General features: G+C 67.6%; 2 protein-coding genes across 2 annotated transcripts; both read left to right on the forward strand.

Moving 5' to 3' along the window:
- Positions 1–6,864: 6,864 nt before the first annotated feature.
- LOC130160323 (uncharacterized) lies at positions 6,865–9,812 on the forward strand. Its single transcript, XM_056362732.1, has one exon. It carries the CDS (start codon positions 6,865–6,867, stop codon positions 7,867–7,869), a length of 1,005 nt encoding a protein of 334 aa, XP_056218707.1. The 3' UTR covers positions 7,870–9,812.
- Positions 9,813–9,973: 161 nt separating this feature from the next.
- On the forward strand, positions 9,974–17,396 carry HAP1 (huntingtin associated protein 1). Its single transcript, XM_056362504.1, is given in 17 exon segments — positions 9,974–10,165; positions 11,999–12,075; positions 12,202–12,318; positions 12,432–12,532; positions 12,801–12,909; positions 13,046–13,124; positions 13,264–13,394; positions 13,474–13,548; positions 13,641–13,778; positions 13,862–13,929; positions 14,013–14,162; positions 14,390–14,519; positions 14,521–14,704; positions 14,806–15,024; positions 15,460–15,562; positions 16,351–16,441; positions 16,443–17,396. Coding segments are annotated over 17 exon segments (2,178 nt in total). The 5' UTR covers positions 9,974–10,068; the 3' UTR covers positions 16,752–17,396.
- The last annotated feature ends 81 nt before the right edge of the window (positions 17,397–17,477 follow it).

Consider the following 17,477-nt stretch of genomic DNA (forward strand, 5'->3'; position numbering starts at 1 on the left):
CACAGGCCACCTGCTCGCTGCACTGGTAGCAGCTTCATCCCGACTTGCTGCAGGGTCGTTAGCATGCCAGCTCCATCCATGTGTCTGTCTGCGCTGTCAGGAGGTAAAACCTCCCAGTAATTAAGCTGTTCGTTCATTAGGCAGCATCACCGGCATCTCCTCTCTGCTGCTGTGCAGAGTTCGCTTTCCCGAGCTGTGGGGGATAAACGCGCCGGCTGGGAGCGAGCCCCGCTGATTGATGGAGCGAAGCCTGGATGGAGCTGTAAGAAACCAGGTTAAAAAAGTGATTTATTCAGTCAAACCTGGTCGCCTCCTTCCGCAGCCCGGCTTGGTGGCAGGAACAGATGGCAGGAGGAAATACTCCCAGCTGAACCTCGGCTCTGACAGCTGCGCCCGGGGAGGGCGATGGGGAGTGGTGCCAGGCGTGGAGAGGTGGGAACTTTGCGAAGTTACCCACCAACTTCAGGGCTGTCCGTCTGCTCCGTGGCCCCCTCGGCATGGGGCCAGGGCTGGGGACATGCTGCTGGCCACCTCAGGCTTTCCCGTGGCATCTTTTGGGGCAACGCGGCACAGGCTGAGCCCAGAGGCAGGAGATCACCCGCTCTGCACGAGGCTGTGGGGTCACGTGCCGAGGGATGGGAGGGTGGAACGTGGGTGGCCCAGGATACCCACATCCCTGGCATCACACGGCTGCCCCGTGCATCTATCCTGCGGGGCATGGCCAGGGGCATGGGGGTCTCCTTGGGCAGAGGTGAGGGATCTGGAGAGGGGAGTCGGGTCACACAGCAATGTCTGCGCCGTGCCAGCGGCTCAGGGTGCTGCCAGTGCTGCTTTGCTTTGGTGAGATACCCACCGCGGTGACACTGGGAACATCCCTGACACCCACAGTGGGGCTGGCTGGGAGCACTGACAAGGGGGGTCCAGGCTCAGCAGGTCCAGGAGGCAGCTGGAGAGCCAGGACATCATCCCCCACCCCCTGGATCCACACTCTGCCTGTGGCACAGCTCATCCTGTGCAGCTGCTGGCAAGATGCTCGTCAGCCCAAGGCTGCTGCAGCGCAGGGAGATGGGGGACGTGACCCAAGGGAGCTGGGAACCAAGGCGCAGCCATTCCCGGCATCAACCCCTCTGTCCTCCCATGTTTGCTCAGCTTCGCTGCTGCGCCCAGCCGTGCCGTGGGGGGTCGGGGAGGTGGGTGCCCACCATGCACGGGGCCTGGGATGCTGCAGAGTGTGGTTTACACGAAGGTTTACGTGCCCGTTGCGGCGTGCCATGGGGGGTCCCAGTAGCAGCCTGGGCTGGGGCAGGAGCGAGCTGGGGACAAAGGCAGCAGGAGCAGGGCTGGCTCCAGCGCTGTCCCGCCGGCTCGGGGGAGCATCCTGCGCTGAGCTCAGCCCCGCACCCACGGCCAAGCCCCGGTGCAGCAGGGATGCGGCTGCGCATCCTGCTGCAGCCTGTGCCAGGACCAGGGATGAGCAAAACAACAGCTGCTTTCCGGGCAGCCCCAGCAGAGCCCAGCACGATTCCGGAGGGCAGTGGGGCCAGGGCAGCCCGTGGGATGGGGCTGGGGGGCCAGGCAGCCCTCTGCCTGCTGCAGCCGCTGCCAGTGCGAGAGGTGGATCAGGGACAGGCGATGGGAATCAGCCCCCTGTGCAGGGGTGGGCAGGATGCAGCCAGGCCAGCCCTCACTGCCCGGGCCGTGCAAAGTGGGAGAGCATTCTTGCACCCAGACCTGCATCTCCACGGGTTGCAGGCTTGTCTGTCCTGCTGGGAGGGTCCCCAGGGTGCCTCGGGGGAGTGGATGGAGCACCCCTGCTCCCAGTCTGTGCCAAGACTCACCCCTGTCTCCAGGGACCCCAGCAGAGCTGCCAGCGCTTTGCTGCACCCCAAGCATCCATGCCTGGGTGGAGGTGGGGCTCCAGCTGTGTGCCCTGGGATGGGGGTTTGGCCATGCCGAGCCTGGACCCCCCCCCTGCCCCATCAGGGCTCCCAGCCAGCTCCGCTGTGGGTGTCAGGCATGTTCCCAGTGTCAGATCCAGCTGTCCCCAAGGTGCCAGGAGATGCCCCAGAGCATCTGCCCCAGGAGGAGTCGGGTCCTGCGGCCATCCCCAGGGCACGGCCACAGGGCTCAGCACCTCCCGGGACCACGGGCAGGGATGTGCCCCTCATCCACACTGGGGTCCCCTCACTGGGGCAGGACTGCTCGTCCCAAGGCCCCCAGTCCCACCGGAGCAGGGATTCGGGGGGAAGCGGGGCTGGGGGACACCTGACCCTACACAGCCAGAGCTGCATGTGGGGGTCCCCAGGGAGCCAGGCCAGGGACAGCCGGACTACAGGTCCCGGCATGCCCAGCCACGCTCCGCACCTGCCGGGAGCGGCTGTTGTTGGCAGCGGCAGCGATGTCCGAGGGCCCTGCGTCCGCCTCCACACCGGGAGCAGTGCCCAGCAGTGAGTACGCCCGCGGCCCGGGACCCCCGCTGTCCTGGGACTGCCTGCCCTGGGACCCCCCACTGCACTGAGACCCACCACCCAGGAACTGCCCTGTGCACTGAGACCCTCCACCCTGGGACCCCCACCCTAGGACCCCCTGCTGTACTGAGATCTGTTGCCCCGGGACCCCCTGCCCTGGGACCCCCTGCTGCACTGAGACCCACTGCCCTAGGACCCCTCCGTGCACTAAGACCTGCCACCCCAGGACCCGCTGCCCTAGGACTCCCCACTGCACCGAACCCCACCATCCCCACGACCTCATGGTGCACCAAGACCCGCTGCCCTGGGACCCCCCCAATGCACCAAGACCCATCACCCCCCAGGCCCCCCTGCTGCGCTGAACCCCAGTACCCCCCCCCCACCCCTTGGGTGTACTGAGCCCTTGGCTCTCCCAGTACCCCATCCCCCACTGGGGACACCGGGTCCCTGCTGTCACCAGGTGCCCTGTGCCCCCAGCTCCCCCCCACTGTCCTGCTTTGCCCCGGGCACCCTGAGCCCCCTCAACTCTGGGTGCCCCAAGTCCCCGGGCAGCCCCAGCGGGTGAGCCCTGGGCTGTGCCCACCAGTCCCCACTGGTCCCCTGGGGGTGTCACAGGCAGCTGCTGGAGCCCCCTACAGTGAATCTGCCTCATCTCCCCCCGTCTCCTGGTGCTGGGCTCCCCCCACAGCCCCGCTCCCATGCTCTGACACCCACACACATCTCCACGCTTCGCTGCCGAAGCCTTGGCTCCTCGCCCAGGCGGGATTTTCCCACTCCCCCAGTTTAGCAGCAGGGATGGGGTCCTTGGGGGAACGGGGCCCTGGGGGACGGCTTGGCCACGGCAGCAGCCAGCTGGGGAGGGGGCTTGGCGGTGGTGGCCAGGGGTCTGGCTGCACTTCGTGGTCGCCCACGCCTGAACCAGGAAGCCTGCACGGGAGCGGGGAGCGTTTTCCTGCTCCGCAGGAAGCGGCTGATGCTGCTGAGGATGTTTCTGCGGGGGGAAGGGAGTGGGGGACTCGGCCCCTCGGGCACAGGGAGCCCACGGCGTGGCCACGGCCAGGGCTGTGGCAGGGGCAGAGCAGCGGGTGTTGGGGGGTCACCACGTACTGCAGGTGACGGGGCTGAGCTCCAGGCTGGGGACCCCACGCCGGCAGGCGCCCATGGGACTGCCTCGCCTGCAGGGAGAGACCTGTACCCCAGCCTGGCTCAGGCAGATCCTGGGGTCTCCTGAGCCTCGGGTGGGAGCTGGCGGGCTGGTGGGGGCTGCAGCCTGGCCATGTCCGTACCCTGCCCTGTACAACAGCAGGGACATTCCCAGCCTGGGGGGCACTGGGGATGTCCCCTGGGCTGGGGCAGGGCAGGACTGCAGCTACCCCATCCCAGCAGTGGGGCTGAGCCACCGCCTCCTCCTCACCCTCGCCCCACACATGGTCTTGCTGCTCTGCAGCCCCCTGCCCCAGGCACCTGCCGAGGCTCCTGGCAGGGTGCAGCCCCCCCCTCCCCCCAGCCTCAGGCTCCTGCCACAGCAGCTGAGGGGAAAAAATAGCCCAGAGCAAGCTCAGCCACCCCAGCACCGCTCAGCTGCCGCTGAGCATCGGCACCGGGGCACGCGGTGGGGAAGGGGCTTCGTGTGGAGCCCAGCCTGGCCCTGCCGCGAGGCTGCGCAGGCAGGGAGGTGCCTGGGCAGGAGCTACGTGACGGCAGCGGGGCAGGGCAGAGAGCAGCGAGCGCATGTCTGCACCTGCACCTGGGTGCTGGTGGAGCTGGGGACCTGCTCCCCCTGGCCCTGGGTCCACCATCCCCTGGCCCCGGGTCCAGCATCCCCCTGCCCTCGCCCCGCTCCCGTGGGGCAGGTGCCCAGCTCAGCCGGCTGGTGGCTGGGGGGACAGCGGGGTCTGGGGGCAGCGGGAGCTGCTTGCACAGGTCTGAACAAGGTTCCCCTGGGGAGAGTTAATGTACGTGCAGGAGCTGGGCCAAAAGGAGACGCAGGGCTCTGGCAGCCCCGGCCGAGCGCTGACTCACCAGCTGGGCGCCCTCCCCAGAGAGAGCAGCAGCGGGGAGCGGGGCAGCAGCAGCCTGGCACCTTGGCACGGTGGGTCCCTTCCTTTGCTGGGGAGAGGGAGAGGGTCGGTGGGTTTAGGGCTGGGGAACTCTTCTCCAGGCAGCATGGTGCAGTATTGGGCCACCTAGGTCTGGTGGTCCCAGTGCCGGGGGGGCTGTGGGTGTGCTTCAGTGTGTCCACAATGTCTTGTTCTCATCCTGTGTGCCGGGGAGGATCTGGCCTTGCTGGAGAGAGGTGCAGGGTGGCTTGGGTGCTGTGAAGGCGACAGCAGCCACGAGCAAATGCCAGGAGGGGGCGGGGGGGGCAGTGCTTCCCTGGCATGAACCTGCTGCCAGGATTGAGGTGCTGCTAGTACTACAGCCCCCACCACAGCAGAGGTGGGAGCAGGGTGGATGGAGATGGGGCACGAGGCTTGCACAGGAGGCTCTTGCCCCCCAGGACAGAGGGGCAGCAGTGCCAGCAGTGGCTGCAGCCTGAGCCAGGGTCACCAGAGGTTGCAGAGAGCAGGAGCATGCTGGTTTTATGGCCTGTCTCGTGATGAGTTTATGGCTGGGATGGGACTGCTGCAGATGCTGCCCAGCCCTGCACTGGGTGACATGGCAGGTCCCTGCTCTGCATCCTGGTACTGATGGGGTGGAAGATCACAGCTGAACTTTGCTCTCCAAGGTGGGGCTCCTGCTGGCACCAGGCTGTGCTCACCCACTGCCGAGCGGCTCTGCAGCTCCTTCCCCTGCCCGCTCTGGCAGGGACCCAGCAGCGAGCCCAGGGGGAGCAGGGTCCTGCCCCAGCCCTTCCGAGCATCGTCTCCCTTCTCTGGCACTGGTGCTGATCCGGACATGACCAAGTGTTTGCTTTGGTGCTGAGCCCCCCGTGTCACGTAGCAGCCGCCACAGAGGCAGCGCTGAGCAGGTACGCTGACCCGCTGCCATCCCCAAAACTGCCCCTCGTCCAGCAGCAGGTGGGGGCTGAGCTGGGGCTGCCCCAGTGCTGGCTGTTCCCCCCATCCCCCTGTCCACACAGCAGGGCACGGGCTGGCATGGGAGCAGGGGCACCCGAGCCCTGGCCATGTTGTCCAGGTCTCCACAAGCCCCCGGCCTGGCAGATGTTGTCCCTGGGGAGGGTGTGTGGCCAGCCGGCAGGATGCCAGGGGGACACATGGATGCCTGAGCATGGGATTCAGGATGTGTCCCTGGTCCCTAAAGCATCACCCTAACAGCGCCTTCTCCGCAGGCAGGGTCTGGAGAAGGGACTTTGCTGCCCACCAGTGCTGCTCCAAGGAGCTGGGGGGGAAGGTGCCTCTCCCCATGGCAGCCGGCCCTCCACGTAACACCAGCAAAACTGGACACCACAGTCCCACAGGAGTTCCCCCCCCGCCAGCACCCACCCGCCTGCCACCTCCAGCCCAGCCCGGACTCACCCGTCGCTGCCTTGCCCCACACCAGCCCCACGTCCCATGGGTCAGGCACAGGCAGATGCTGCGATGCTGCGACCATCACTGGTGGGTAGAGCTGGGCAGTGCCGGTGGGTGGCCCTGGGGACCAGGCTGAGGGGGGTGAGGAGCTGGGGCAGCTCCAGCCTGGTCCTTCATCCCATCCCTGTGGCATGGCCAAAGCTGAGCCACTGTCCCAGCATCCCTCACCCCATGCCGGCATCCCTCACCCTATGACAGTATCCCTCGCCCCAGACCACCATCCCTCGACCCACACCAGCATCCCTCACCCCATGCCGGCTTCCCTCACCCCACACCAGCATCCCTTGCCCCACACCAGCATCCCTTGCGCCATGCATCCTCCGCCCCACACCAGCATCCCTTGCCCTATGCATCCCCCGCCCCACACCAGCATCCCTTACACCATGCCAGCATCCCTCGCCCCACACCAGCATCCCTTGCCCCACACCAGCATCCCTTGCCCCATGCATCCCCCGCCCCACACCAGCATCCCTCACACCATGCCAGCATCCCTCACCCCACACCAGCATCCCTTGCCCCACACCAGCATCCCTTGCGCCATGCATCCCCCGCCCCACACCAGCATCCCTTGCCCCATGCATCCCCCGCCCCACACCAGCATCCCTCACACCATGCCAGCATCCCTCGCCCCACACCAGCATCCCTTGCCCCACACCAGCATCCCTTGCCCCATGCATCCCCCGCCCCACACCAGCATCCCTCACACCATGCCAGCATCCCTCGCCCCACACCAGCATCCCTTGCCCCACACCAGCATCCCTTGCCCCATGCATCCCTCGCTCCACGCCGGCATCCCCCGTCCCACGCCGGCATCCCTCACACCACGCCAGCATCCCTTGCCCCACACCAGCATCCCTTGCCCCATGCATCCCTCGCCCCACGCCGGCATCCCCCGCCCCACGCCGGCATCCCCCGCCCGCCGTCCCCAGCACTGCTCGGGCGGGCAGAGCGTGGCCAGCAGGTGGCAGCAGCACGCTGCCCTCCGAAAGCGCGGGGCGGGGGGCGGGGGTGGGGTCAGGGAGGAGCCGGGGAGAGCTGGGGCGGGGGTCCCTGAGTGCCACTCTGCGGGGGCACCCCCAGTCCCCACACGAGTGGCTTTGGGGAAGACCCAGTTGGTGGCACCAGCTCCAAACCCCGAGGGGTCAGGCTGGGCTGAGGGGTGCACGGGGGGCTGCGGTGGGGCAGCCCCCCCTGCACCCCCATCGTCCCGGTTGCCCCCCACCCTCGGCCGACGCTGCGCCCCTCTGTCCCCAGACCTGTGCAGCGGTGATGTCCCCGAGGTGGAGATCATCAGCCTGCTGGGCGAGCCGCTGCCCCGCTACACGCTGCGGGCTGACACCCTCTTCGGCTATGACCATGAGGACTGGCTGCGTGCCCCCCCCGCCCCCCCAGAGCCTGTGCCCCCCCTCACCCCCCAGCAGATCGAGGAGACCCTTCGGTATTTCCGTGAGTGCCCCGTCCGGGGCGGTGGGGCTGGCGAGGGCAGCGGGCACAGGCAGGACTGGTGGCACTGGGCCGGGGCAGCGCAGGAGCTAATCCTGCTAATGGGATTGATGGGCTGGATTTCCTTGGCCAGAACATCCCGGGCTAATTCTGGGAGCAGCTTCTGCTGGGCTGAGTCGGATGCTCGAAGGCAGCCCCCGTTGTCTCCCGGGACCCCTGCCCTGTGCCGTGCCTCTCTGGGGTGGGACACTGGCAGGGGGACGGGTGCCGGTGACCCCCATGGCCACTGCCCCACCAAACCTGGAGTGGCCGAGGTGGGCACAGAGCCACTGCTGCCAGCAAAGCCCCCGGAGCGGTGGGGTGTGGGTGCCTGGGGGGAGACACTCACAGCCCCCATGGTCGCGGGGGGCGATGCCCTGTGGTGATGCAGCCAGCCCCGCTCAGGGTGCGGGGTCGAGGGTCAGCGGCGGGGGGACAGGGGGATTATCTCTGCTTTGTGTCTGCCTCTGGCCCACGCGTGACGGGGACGGGATTAGAGCAAGGGGCTGGGGGATGGATGTGGGGCAGCAGGAGACAGATGGGGCTGGGGGCCCAGCCAGCCTGCTGGCCCCGCTCCCACCCCCCTGCCTGCGGCAGGCTGCGCTGGGGACAACCCCCTGCCGTGCCCTGCTTCTGCTTGCAGCCTTCCCCATCCAGCTGCTCCCCTCCCTGTTCAGCAGGCAGCGGGGTGCAGCCCCCAGCCATCAGCACCCCCTACCCTGCAGCAACAGCGTAAGGGGTTGAGCCCCAAATCCCGTTTGCACGCCACAGGGCAGGGAGCAGGGCACTCAGCAGGACCCCAGGCACCCCCATCCCCTCCCCGTGGGCACAGCCCTGCTCAGCACTGGGTGCCCCACGGGTCGCGTTCCTCGGTGCCTCCAGTGCCACCGGCATGTGCTGGCGCGGAGGGGGCCCGCGCCGCCTCATCCCTTTACCCAAACCTCTAAGCCGCCATCAGAAATAGCCCCCTGTAATCTGCTTGTGCAGAGACGCAGGGGACCTGCCCGGAGGAGCAAATCCCTGGGGAGGGGATTAGGAAGAAGCGTCTCCTGCCCGTGGATGCCAAGATGCTCACTTGTGTCCTTGGGGTCCCTGGGGGTGGGTGCCCAGGTGAGCTGGCTGGGTCCCTGTCCTCCCACTCGGCAGAAACACCGGTGCAAGGAGGAGGGAGAGGCTGGGATGGAGGGTCCAGTGGTTACAGCAGGACGCGGTTTGGGTCAGGGTCCCAGCTGGTGGGGGTCCAGCAGGCAAATAAAAGCACCATGCGATGATGAGGGGCAGCTCCAGCCCCCAGCCTTGCCGATTCATCGATTAATTCGGTACTAATGAGAAACAACACTGGGACAGGTGATGGGGGCAGGCAGTGCCTACGTTGGCGTTACCAGCATCACGCTCAGTGCGTCGTGGTGCTGTGGCATGGGGTCTTCGGTGCAGCCCCGCTGCCCCCCCCAGCAGTGAGGCTTGTGTTACGTGCCAGCCAGCTCCTCCATAATTCAGCACGGGATGATTTATTCAGCTCTTCTGCTTCGGTGCTGCCTTCGCACAAGTGTGGTTGTGGGGGTGCTGAGTGTGCCAGCCAGGGAGCGTGGGGCAGCCTGGATGGGGCCCGGGGGGGCCCATGCTCAGAGTAGGGGGGGTGCTGAGCAGGGCAGGTTGGAGGGGGATGGAAAAGCCCTTTGCTGGCTTGGGGACCTGGCAGGTCCCAGCACCGCACTGGGCACCCCGCACATGCAGGATTTGCGGTGGGCTGTGTGGGACCCAGGCCTGCGGAAGCGGAGCAAGGCTGGCCTGGCACGGGGCAGGGAGCTGTGGCAAAGGCTGTACCCGGGCATAAGCCGGCCGTGCCGGGGACCCCAGCCCTGCAGCCCGGGGCTTGGGGGAAGGACCCGAGACCTCCCCTCGTCCCTCCTAAGGGGCAGAAGCCGCCGTCTGTGTGTGACCTGTTGGGTCAGCCCAGAGCAGCTGCTGCTCAGGGACCGGTGACCCCTCAGTGTCCCCTCTCGGTGGTCAGCACTCACCACCACCCGTGGGGACCCGCGTGCCCAGACCCCCCCACATCCACAGGCTGGGGGGCGAGAGGCGGGACACAGAGCCCAGCTGCACCAGCACCCCAGGGCTGAGCAGGATTGTCCCAGTGGGTCCCCAGGACGCCTGGGGTGCCTGATGGAGAGCATGCCCCGGGGACACCCTGACGGGGACCGTGTCCCCAAGGCCTTTCGGGGGAGCGTGCAGCAGCGAGCCTCCCCACGCCGCGGGGGGAGCGGGGGGAGCGGGGGGAGCCCCCGGCCCCGCCCCCAGCCCCGGCCCCGGCCCCGCCGCGGTGGGACGCTCCCGGCAGGTGCGCGGAGACGGGGCGACCCTATAAATAGGGGCGGGAGCGACCGGCTCGGCTCGGCTGGGCGGCTGCGGTGGGCTCGGCTCGGCACGGCACGGCTTGGTTCGGCTGCGGTGGGCTCGGCTCGGCACGGCTCGGTTCGGCTGCGGTGGGCTCGGCACGGCTCGGTTCGGCTGCGGTGGGCTGGGCTGAGCGGCTGCGGTGGGGTCGGCTGCGCTGCGCTGCGGTGGGCTCGGCACGGCACGGCACGATGGAGATCTGGAGCAGCCCCGCCGCCTACGACGAGCTGAACGGGAACGCGGAGCGGGGCGCCGGCGCCGACCCCCTCGCCCGGGAGCTGGAGGAAGGTGAGGGCGGCTCGGGCCGGGGTCTCTCCCCCGGGCGGGTGCTGTGACACCCCCCCCCCCCTCCCCGCCCGGTCCGTGCGTCTCCCGCCGCGGGGTGCGCAGCCCCGGCCCCCCTGACCGCGCCGGGTCCCTTGGGGGCCGCTGGGCCACCCTGAGCGCAGGGAGGGCTGTCCCCGCGGCGGGGAGCGGGCAGGGGGCCGGGGGGGGGCGTGGGGATGGGGCTGTGCCCCGCCGTGGGGCGCGGGTCCCCGCGTTGCGCCGGATCAGGCCCGCGGTGGGGCGGGGGTTGATGTGTTTGCCAGCGCTGCAGCCCCCGGTGCGTCCCAGGGCCTGCTGCTCGCTCAAACTGTAACGATGCTCATGCTCTAATTATTTCCAATTAATGGCTCAGGGGCCTGACGAGGTGCAGTCGGGGACCCCTGCAGGGCGCAGCCCCCGTTGGGGCGCGGGGAGGGGGGTGAGGCTGGGGCGGGGGTCAGCCCCTCTCCCCACAGACGTGCCCGCTGGGCTACGTGCCCACGGGGGTGCGGGGCCAGCACCCGGGGCAGTGGGGGACCCGGTGGGATGGGGGTGTCAGGTGGGGGCTTTGCCATGACAACACGTGCACGCCATTACACAACCCCGGCCGGGGCGTAATGGGATTTGTGTGACTGAGCCTCTCCAGTTAACCCACTTTGTCTGCCCAGCTGGGGAGTGTTGCCACGGCTGGGGGTGCAGGTTCTGAGTGCAGCCGGCGCTGCTCTGCAGGGGAAACTGAGGCACGGGCACTGGGGGCAGCTGGACATCAAAGGCGGTGCTGGGAGCAGCTGTGGGGTGCAGGCAGGGCCCGGGGTGCAGGCAGGGTCTGGGGCTTCGTGCTCACTGCCAGCTCGCTCCCACCGTGCAGCTGCCATCTGGGTGCGTGCCCGGCGCTGTCTGGCAGCTTCTGCAGGCACAGTTGGCAGGATTGGTGCTGGGGGGACAGACGTCCCCATCCTCACGCCACCTCTCCCTGCCAGAGACCCAGATAACGGCAGGGGAGGAGGCAGAGCTTTAGCTGGGGCCCAGCTTGATGCAGCTGCTCGATACAGAGATGACCTGCCTGCAACTGCTTGTGCCCTTGCACCGGCTTGTGCTCCTGCAGCTGCCTTTGCCCTGTGGCTCAGCGTGGATCGCTGCGCTGCTGCAGCTGGAGGGGCATCGGGTGGGTGTGGGGTGCAGCATCCTGAGAGGATGCACTCTGCCTTGGCCAGCTTCTCCAGGGAGAAACTAGGGCAGGGCTGGCTTCCCAGGGGGAGATCTGGGGGAGGGGGCTGGGGACAGATTGGAGGGGACGCTGCCTGTGAGCCCAGCTCGGTGTGGTGCCACCCACTGCTATTTATACTGGAGCTCCAGCCTGCTTTATGCCAGAGATGTCGCCTCTGATCCCATCTCTGCTGCCCGCCGTTCCCCATCCCTCCTTCCCGTATCCCTGTGTCCCATGGTGGGGCTGGCACTATGTCCAGACTGGGGTGGTGGGTGCAGCGAGGGGGGGGGTGTCAGCATCTTTCCTGCTGCCCTAGGATGTGGGCAGGGTTGGGGGGCGAGGTGGGAACATCCCGTTTGCTGTGATGCTGTCACAGCTGTGAGCATCCCTGCCTGCCTCTGCCCTGCGCCACGGCTGGTGCTGCCAAGCAGATAAAAACTCCTTTTTGGTGACCAGCACGGAGCAGCCTCGTGTCACCTGCAGCAGCCACCTCCTGTCCCCTCCACCATGCAGGGCAGCTGATGGGCAGCAGTGACATGGGGCAGGAGGCAGCAGGGGGACGCAGTGCGGGGGGGTCTCACCCTTCTCCTTTCTCCCTTTTCCCCCAGTCCTGTGCACTGAGCGGGTGGTCAGGATCACAAAAACCTACCACGACATTGATGCTGTCACCAACCTGCTGGATGAGGTATGCTGGTCCCTGGCCTGGCGTGGGGACCGATGGGACCTCAGGGATGCAGGGGTGGGTGAGGGCTGGGGGGTAGGGGGCAGAGCAGGGGATGGGCCCTGGATGACACAGCCCTGCCCCTTGCAGAAGGAGCGGGACCTGGAGCTAGCAGCGCGCATCGGGCAGTCCCTGCTGAAGCAGAACCGGGGCCTGACTGAGCGCAACGAGCTGCTGGAGGAGCAGCTGGAGTTGGCCAAAGAGGAGGTAACGGCCCCTGGGGCTGGGGTCCTGGGCTCAGCCCCCTGTGTGCCTGGGCTGGGGGCCAGGGGTGGCTGTGGTCCCCTCGACTGTGCCCTGAAAGCCCCTTCCCCTCCCAGATTGCGCAGCTGCGCCACGAGGTCTCCATGCGGGACGACCTGCTCCACTTCTACACCACCACGACAGAGGAGAGCGAGCCCACCTCCACCACCTCCACACCGTGAGTGGGGGTCCCTGTCCCACCGCTCGCCCAGGGCAGGGCTGCTCCTGGGGGGCTGTGCAGGTGCAGAAGCGTTGGGCAGGAGCCATCACCACCCTGGGGTAGCACCAGGGCTGGTGGTCCTTTCCCTCCCACGGCAGCCGTGGGTCCAGCCCCACAGAGCTGGGCTGCTGCAAATGCCTGCCTGGGAGCTGGGGGCAGGGTGCTGGGTGGGCAGCCCCATCCTGCCCACACTGCAGGTGCTCAGCGCCCTCCCTGCCATCTGCAGGCTGCGCCGGCACGAGTCCTCGCTGTCCCTGCAGCAGTACTTCCAGTACGACACGCTGCAGCAGAAACTCAAGTGCCTGGAGGAGGAGAACCAGAAGCTTCGCATGGAGGTGAGCGGAGCCGGCTGGTGGGACGCCCCTCTCTGTGCCCACCTCTGCCCCACTCGCTGCTGGGGGCCTGAGCTGGGCCCTGGGGAGGCTGCAGGTCCTGCCTGTCGCACTCAGCCCCTCCGACCCTCTCCCCCAGGCCACCAACATCGCAACCGAGACCTGTCGGTACGAGGACCAGGAGCAGCAGCTGATGATTGACTGTGTGGAGCAGTTCTGTACGTGGGGGTGGGCTCGCCGGGGGCAGCTCCTCTCCACGCTTGGGCTGGGGGGTCTGCAGGCACTGCCCAGCATTGCTGCATGGGCTGGGGCTGGGGGGCCGTGCCCTGGTGCTGATGGACCCTGGGTCTCCCCCAGCCGAAGCGAGCCAGCAGGTGGTTTACCTTTCCAACGAGCTGGCCCGCAAGGCGGAGGACACGGCGCGGCAGCAGGAGGACATCAGCCAGCTCCTGGCGCAGGTCGCGGACCTGCAGCAGAAGTGCCGCACGGTGAGTGTCCCCTGCCTGTGCCGGGGGGTGCCAGGGGAGCACGGGGCACAGCCCCCTGACCTGCCCACTCTGTCCACAGTACGGCTCGGAGGTGGAGGAGCTCCAGCAGCACCTGGCTGTGGCCAAGGAGGTGCAGCAACAGCTGCGGATGGAGGTGAGCCCTGCAAGGGTCCCGCTGTGGGTGCCTCAGCTGCTGGGGGGTCCTGTTCTGCCGGGGCCATGCCTGAGCTGTGCCCGTGCCCGCAGCTGCGGGACCTGCAGGAGAAGTACACGGAGTGTGGCGGGATGCTGCAGGAGGCCCAGGAGGAGGTCAAGAGCCTGCGCAGCCGCAGCCTGCCCAACAGCACCGTCAGCCGCTACGGCGCACCCAGCCTCCTGCCCGTGGTGAGCGGGGGGCACGGGCAGGGTGGGGGGGGTGGAGGGCTCCGCTCTCCCCTCTGCTGACACCGGGTCTCCCATGTCTCCAGGACTCGCTGGCGGCTGAGATCAAGGGGACGATGAGGAAGGGGGCAGACAGCTCCTCCTCGGACTACAAGTGAGTGCTGGCAGCGGTGGCTTGTGCTGGCCCATGAGGCAGGGTCTGGGGGGGCTGGCTCAAGGGTCCGTCCCTGCCCGCAGGAGCTACCGGCGCGTCTTTGAGACGGTGAAAGCGGTGAACCAGGCGGCCAAAGCCAAGTCTTGCTCAGAGTCTCCCCACAACATGCCGGGCTCCAAGCAGTTGTCAGCTGCCACCTCCGGAGGGGCCAGCACCCCCCACACCAGCTGCTCGCCCAGGGGGCACCCAGTGAGTGCTGCAGCGGGGAACGGGCTGGGCGGGATGGAGCTGGGCTCTTGGCGAGATGTTGATCCCATCGGAGCATTAATCAATGTGGCCAGCCTGGGGAGGGGGGTGGGGGGGCATGCGCGGCTGGATCCTGCTGCTGGCTGGGGTCTGGCATGGTGGGGGGTGGTGCAGGACTGTGGCCCCAAGCACCCTAATGTGTGCCCGCTGGCAGGGCCGAGGGGGCCGGAGAGGAGCCCCGGGTGGCCCCCGGGCAGCAGGACCTGGAGGCAGCGGTGCAGCGGCTGTCGGTGCGGCAGCAGAGCCATGCCTCGGAGGAACGTTCCTTCTTCGAGGCCGAGCGGTGAGCGCAAGCTTTGGCGGCTGAGGGATGGCGAGAGCTCCAGTGGCTTACTCACCCCCAATGAGAGCATCATCTCCACCGGGACCAACTACTCGGGGGGCTCGGAGCTCACCGCTGGCTCCGGCTTTTCCCTCAGCTCCCTCACCTACCTGCCTGACAAGCTGCAGATTGTGAAGCCCCTGGAAGGTGAGGGGGTGGGGGGACTTCCCAGTGTGCAGAGCTGGAGGTGCTGGGGGGGGTCCCACGACACCAGCTGATCCCCCCTGGCTGTGTCCCTCCCCACCCAGGCTCTGTGACTCTCCACCACTGGCAGCAGCTGGCACGGCCCAACCTGGGTGGGATCCTGGTGCCCCGTCCCGGGGTGCTCACCAAAGACTTCAGGCAGCTGGACATTGACCTGGAGGAGGTCTACAGCCTCAACGACCTGGAGGAGGACGACGTGGACGCCGGCTCCTTCCAGCTGCTCCCTACCTCAACGCCTGCCAAAGCCAAGGAGCGCCCCGGGGGTGAGCGCGGGGCAAGGGGCCGGAGGGGACGCGGCCCCCAGGATGCTCCTGCCCTCCTGCCCAGGCTGTCCCCTACCCCCCGCCGCCCTCTCCCCCCCTCTTGCAGCAGCCTGTCCCTGCCCCGCGTCTGTCCCCGCAGAGATGCTCCTGCAGCCGCACCTGCAGGAGGGCTGTCCCGCAGCTGGCATGCGAGTGTGCCCGGCCGCCTGCAAGGGACAGGTCTGGGAGCAGCCTCGGGTCCTGCTCCCAGTTGTGCTCAGAGCAAGCGCCGGAGCTAACTGCTGCTGGAGCTGTGCCCCGTGCATGCAGCTTTCTGCTGGGGGGTGGCAGCTCCCAGCCCAGCTTCGCCCCCCCCCTCTGCCCAGAGCCCAGCTCCCCGTCTGTGTCGTGCCGCCCCCCCCTCCCTGTTAACCCCGTGTCTCCTGTCCCTTCCAGTGTTCCTCTCTGTTAACAACCTTCCCCAGACCCTGTCTACCTTCACCATCACCACCTGCCACATCCTCCACCCCACCACTGAGATCACCACTGTGACACCCAGGTAAGGCGCGTGGCCCCCCCACCGCCTGCACTGCCACCCCAGCCCCCTGCCCTCCCCCAGCCCTCTCCTCTCCTCATGCCTGGCCCTGTGCAGCTCGAAGCCGCCTGCAGCCCCTGAGCCACGCCTGGCGCTTGAAATGTCCCCAAATGTGGTTGCATGAGTGGCTGTGTGCCTGGGGATGTGCACCCGCCAGGCTGCTGGGACCAGCCCCCCCCCTCTGTGCTGCAGCACCCCCATGGGAAGGAAAGCCTGGACCACAGGTCCCCAGGGATGGAGCAGCGTTGGCTCCTGGCACCGGCAGGGACTTTCCTTCCCTGGGAGCAGACGTGGCTTCCTCCTCCCTGCACTTGTGCATCAGCCAGGACCTTTCCCCCAGCCAGGCACTGGGCTGCCCCTTAATTAATGAGCACTGTTACTTAGCCCTAATGAGCCCCTCCAAGGCTTGTTGGGGGCTGGTGTGAGCTGGAGTTCACTGCGCTGTTAGACAAAACCCTGCATGTTTGCAAAATGCTTGTGGAGCAGCAACCGCGACCTGTCCCCTCCTGGCTGCCTGGGAGCTGTGGGGGGGACCATGGCTGCAGCCCCCCCCCCCCCAGCACCGTGCCATCAGCTTGGGGGCCCTGGGCAATGCTGCAAGCATGGGGGTCTCCCATTAGCTGAATGGAGCATGTGAGAAGGAGGAAAGGGGGCCCTGCTCTGCCTGAGGCCCCCCCCCCGACACCTGCGGCAGCATCCCCCAGGACAGGACCCCCCACTGACCGCCACTTCTCCTCTCTCTTCCCCTCCAGTCTGTATAACGCCGTCGTGCCTTCTTGTGGGCCCTTTGCGGGGCTGAGCCCTGGCAGCCCCTCACCGGACCTGTCTTACCCCACTCTGACACCTGGCCCCCGGACCCCCGAGCACCCCCCTGGGACTTGTCAGGCTCTTGCTGGTGCAGGGCATCTCTGCCTCAGTGCCAGGATTGGGGCCGCAGTGGCCCCTCCAGCTCCCCTCCCAGGACCTCCAGCACGCTGACACCCGGCCCTTCCCTGCGCCCGGGGGGCAGGACAGACCCCCACCCAGGAGCAGCATCTTCAGCTTGAACCTGGTGGAGAATCTGCGGCGTCTGGGGCTGGACAAGGTGGTGGCCAGAGGGGAGATGTCCTACGCCCGAGTGGAGCGTGGGAGAGCCCGGGGCGTGCTGACCTGACGGTGCTGCGGAGCTCCCAAGCTCAGGATGAGACTCGTCCCCTTTGTCCCCATCCATTGGGAATGGAGACGGGCCAGGCTGTCAGCCTCAGCCCTGGTGCTGCCCCAGGACCTGCAGCACCCCCAGCCCCGGATCGAGGGGCTTTGCCCTGGCTGCGAGGACAGACCCCTGTGGTGCCCCGTGGCCCCAGCGCGATGCTCCCTGGCCCCGTGTTACGCTGGGGCAGGGGTCCTGTGTACCTGGAGCTGTGTGTGGTGATGCTGGGGGGGGGGGGGGGCAGCTCTGGGCAGGGGGGTTCTGGCTCTCCCTGTTCCCCCACTGGGGGGGTACGGACCCTTCGCAGGAGCCGCTTGCTGGCAATAAACTGTTCCTACTTCTGTGGAGCCTGTTGGAGGAGCAAAGGGCAGCTCGGCCCTTTGGGGGGCTCGGGAGGACCAGTCTGGGCCGAGGTGAGACCTCCCACCCCAGGCCCAGCATCTCGGCTGGCTTTTAAAGGGAATAGTGGTTTTAAACGTTTTCCTGCCCATGCAATAGCAGTAGCAGCAGCCCCCCCCCGGCTCGGGAGACACCGGTGGTGGGTATTTCTCAGGATGTAGCGGTTGCTCCGGCCGTGCCCCGTCCTCTGTTAAATAAATGTGAAGTCACGAAGCAGCTCATGCGGTGTGCCATGTCTCTGCTGTTGCATCTCTCTGCCCTGCGCTTCCTGGTGGGGTTGGGGGTGAAGCC

The sequence above is a fragment of the Falco biarmicus genome, chromosome 17, assembly GCF_023638135.1.
Source record: "Falco biarmicus isolate bFalBia1 chromosome 17, bFalBia1.pri, whole genome shotgun sequence".
NCBI lineage: Eukaryota > Metazoa > Chordata > Aves > Falconiformes > Falconidae > Falco > Falco biarmicus.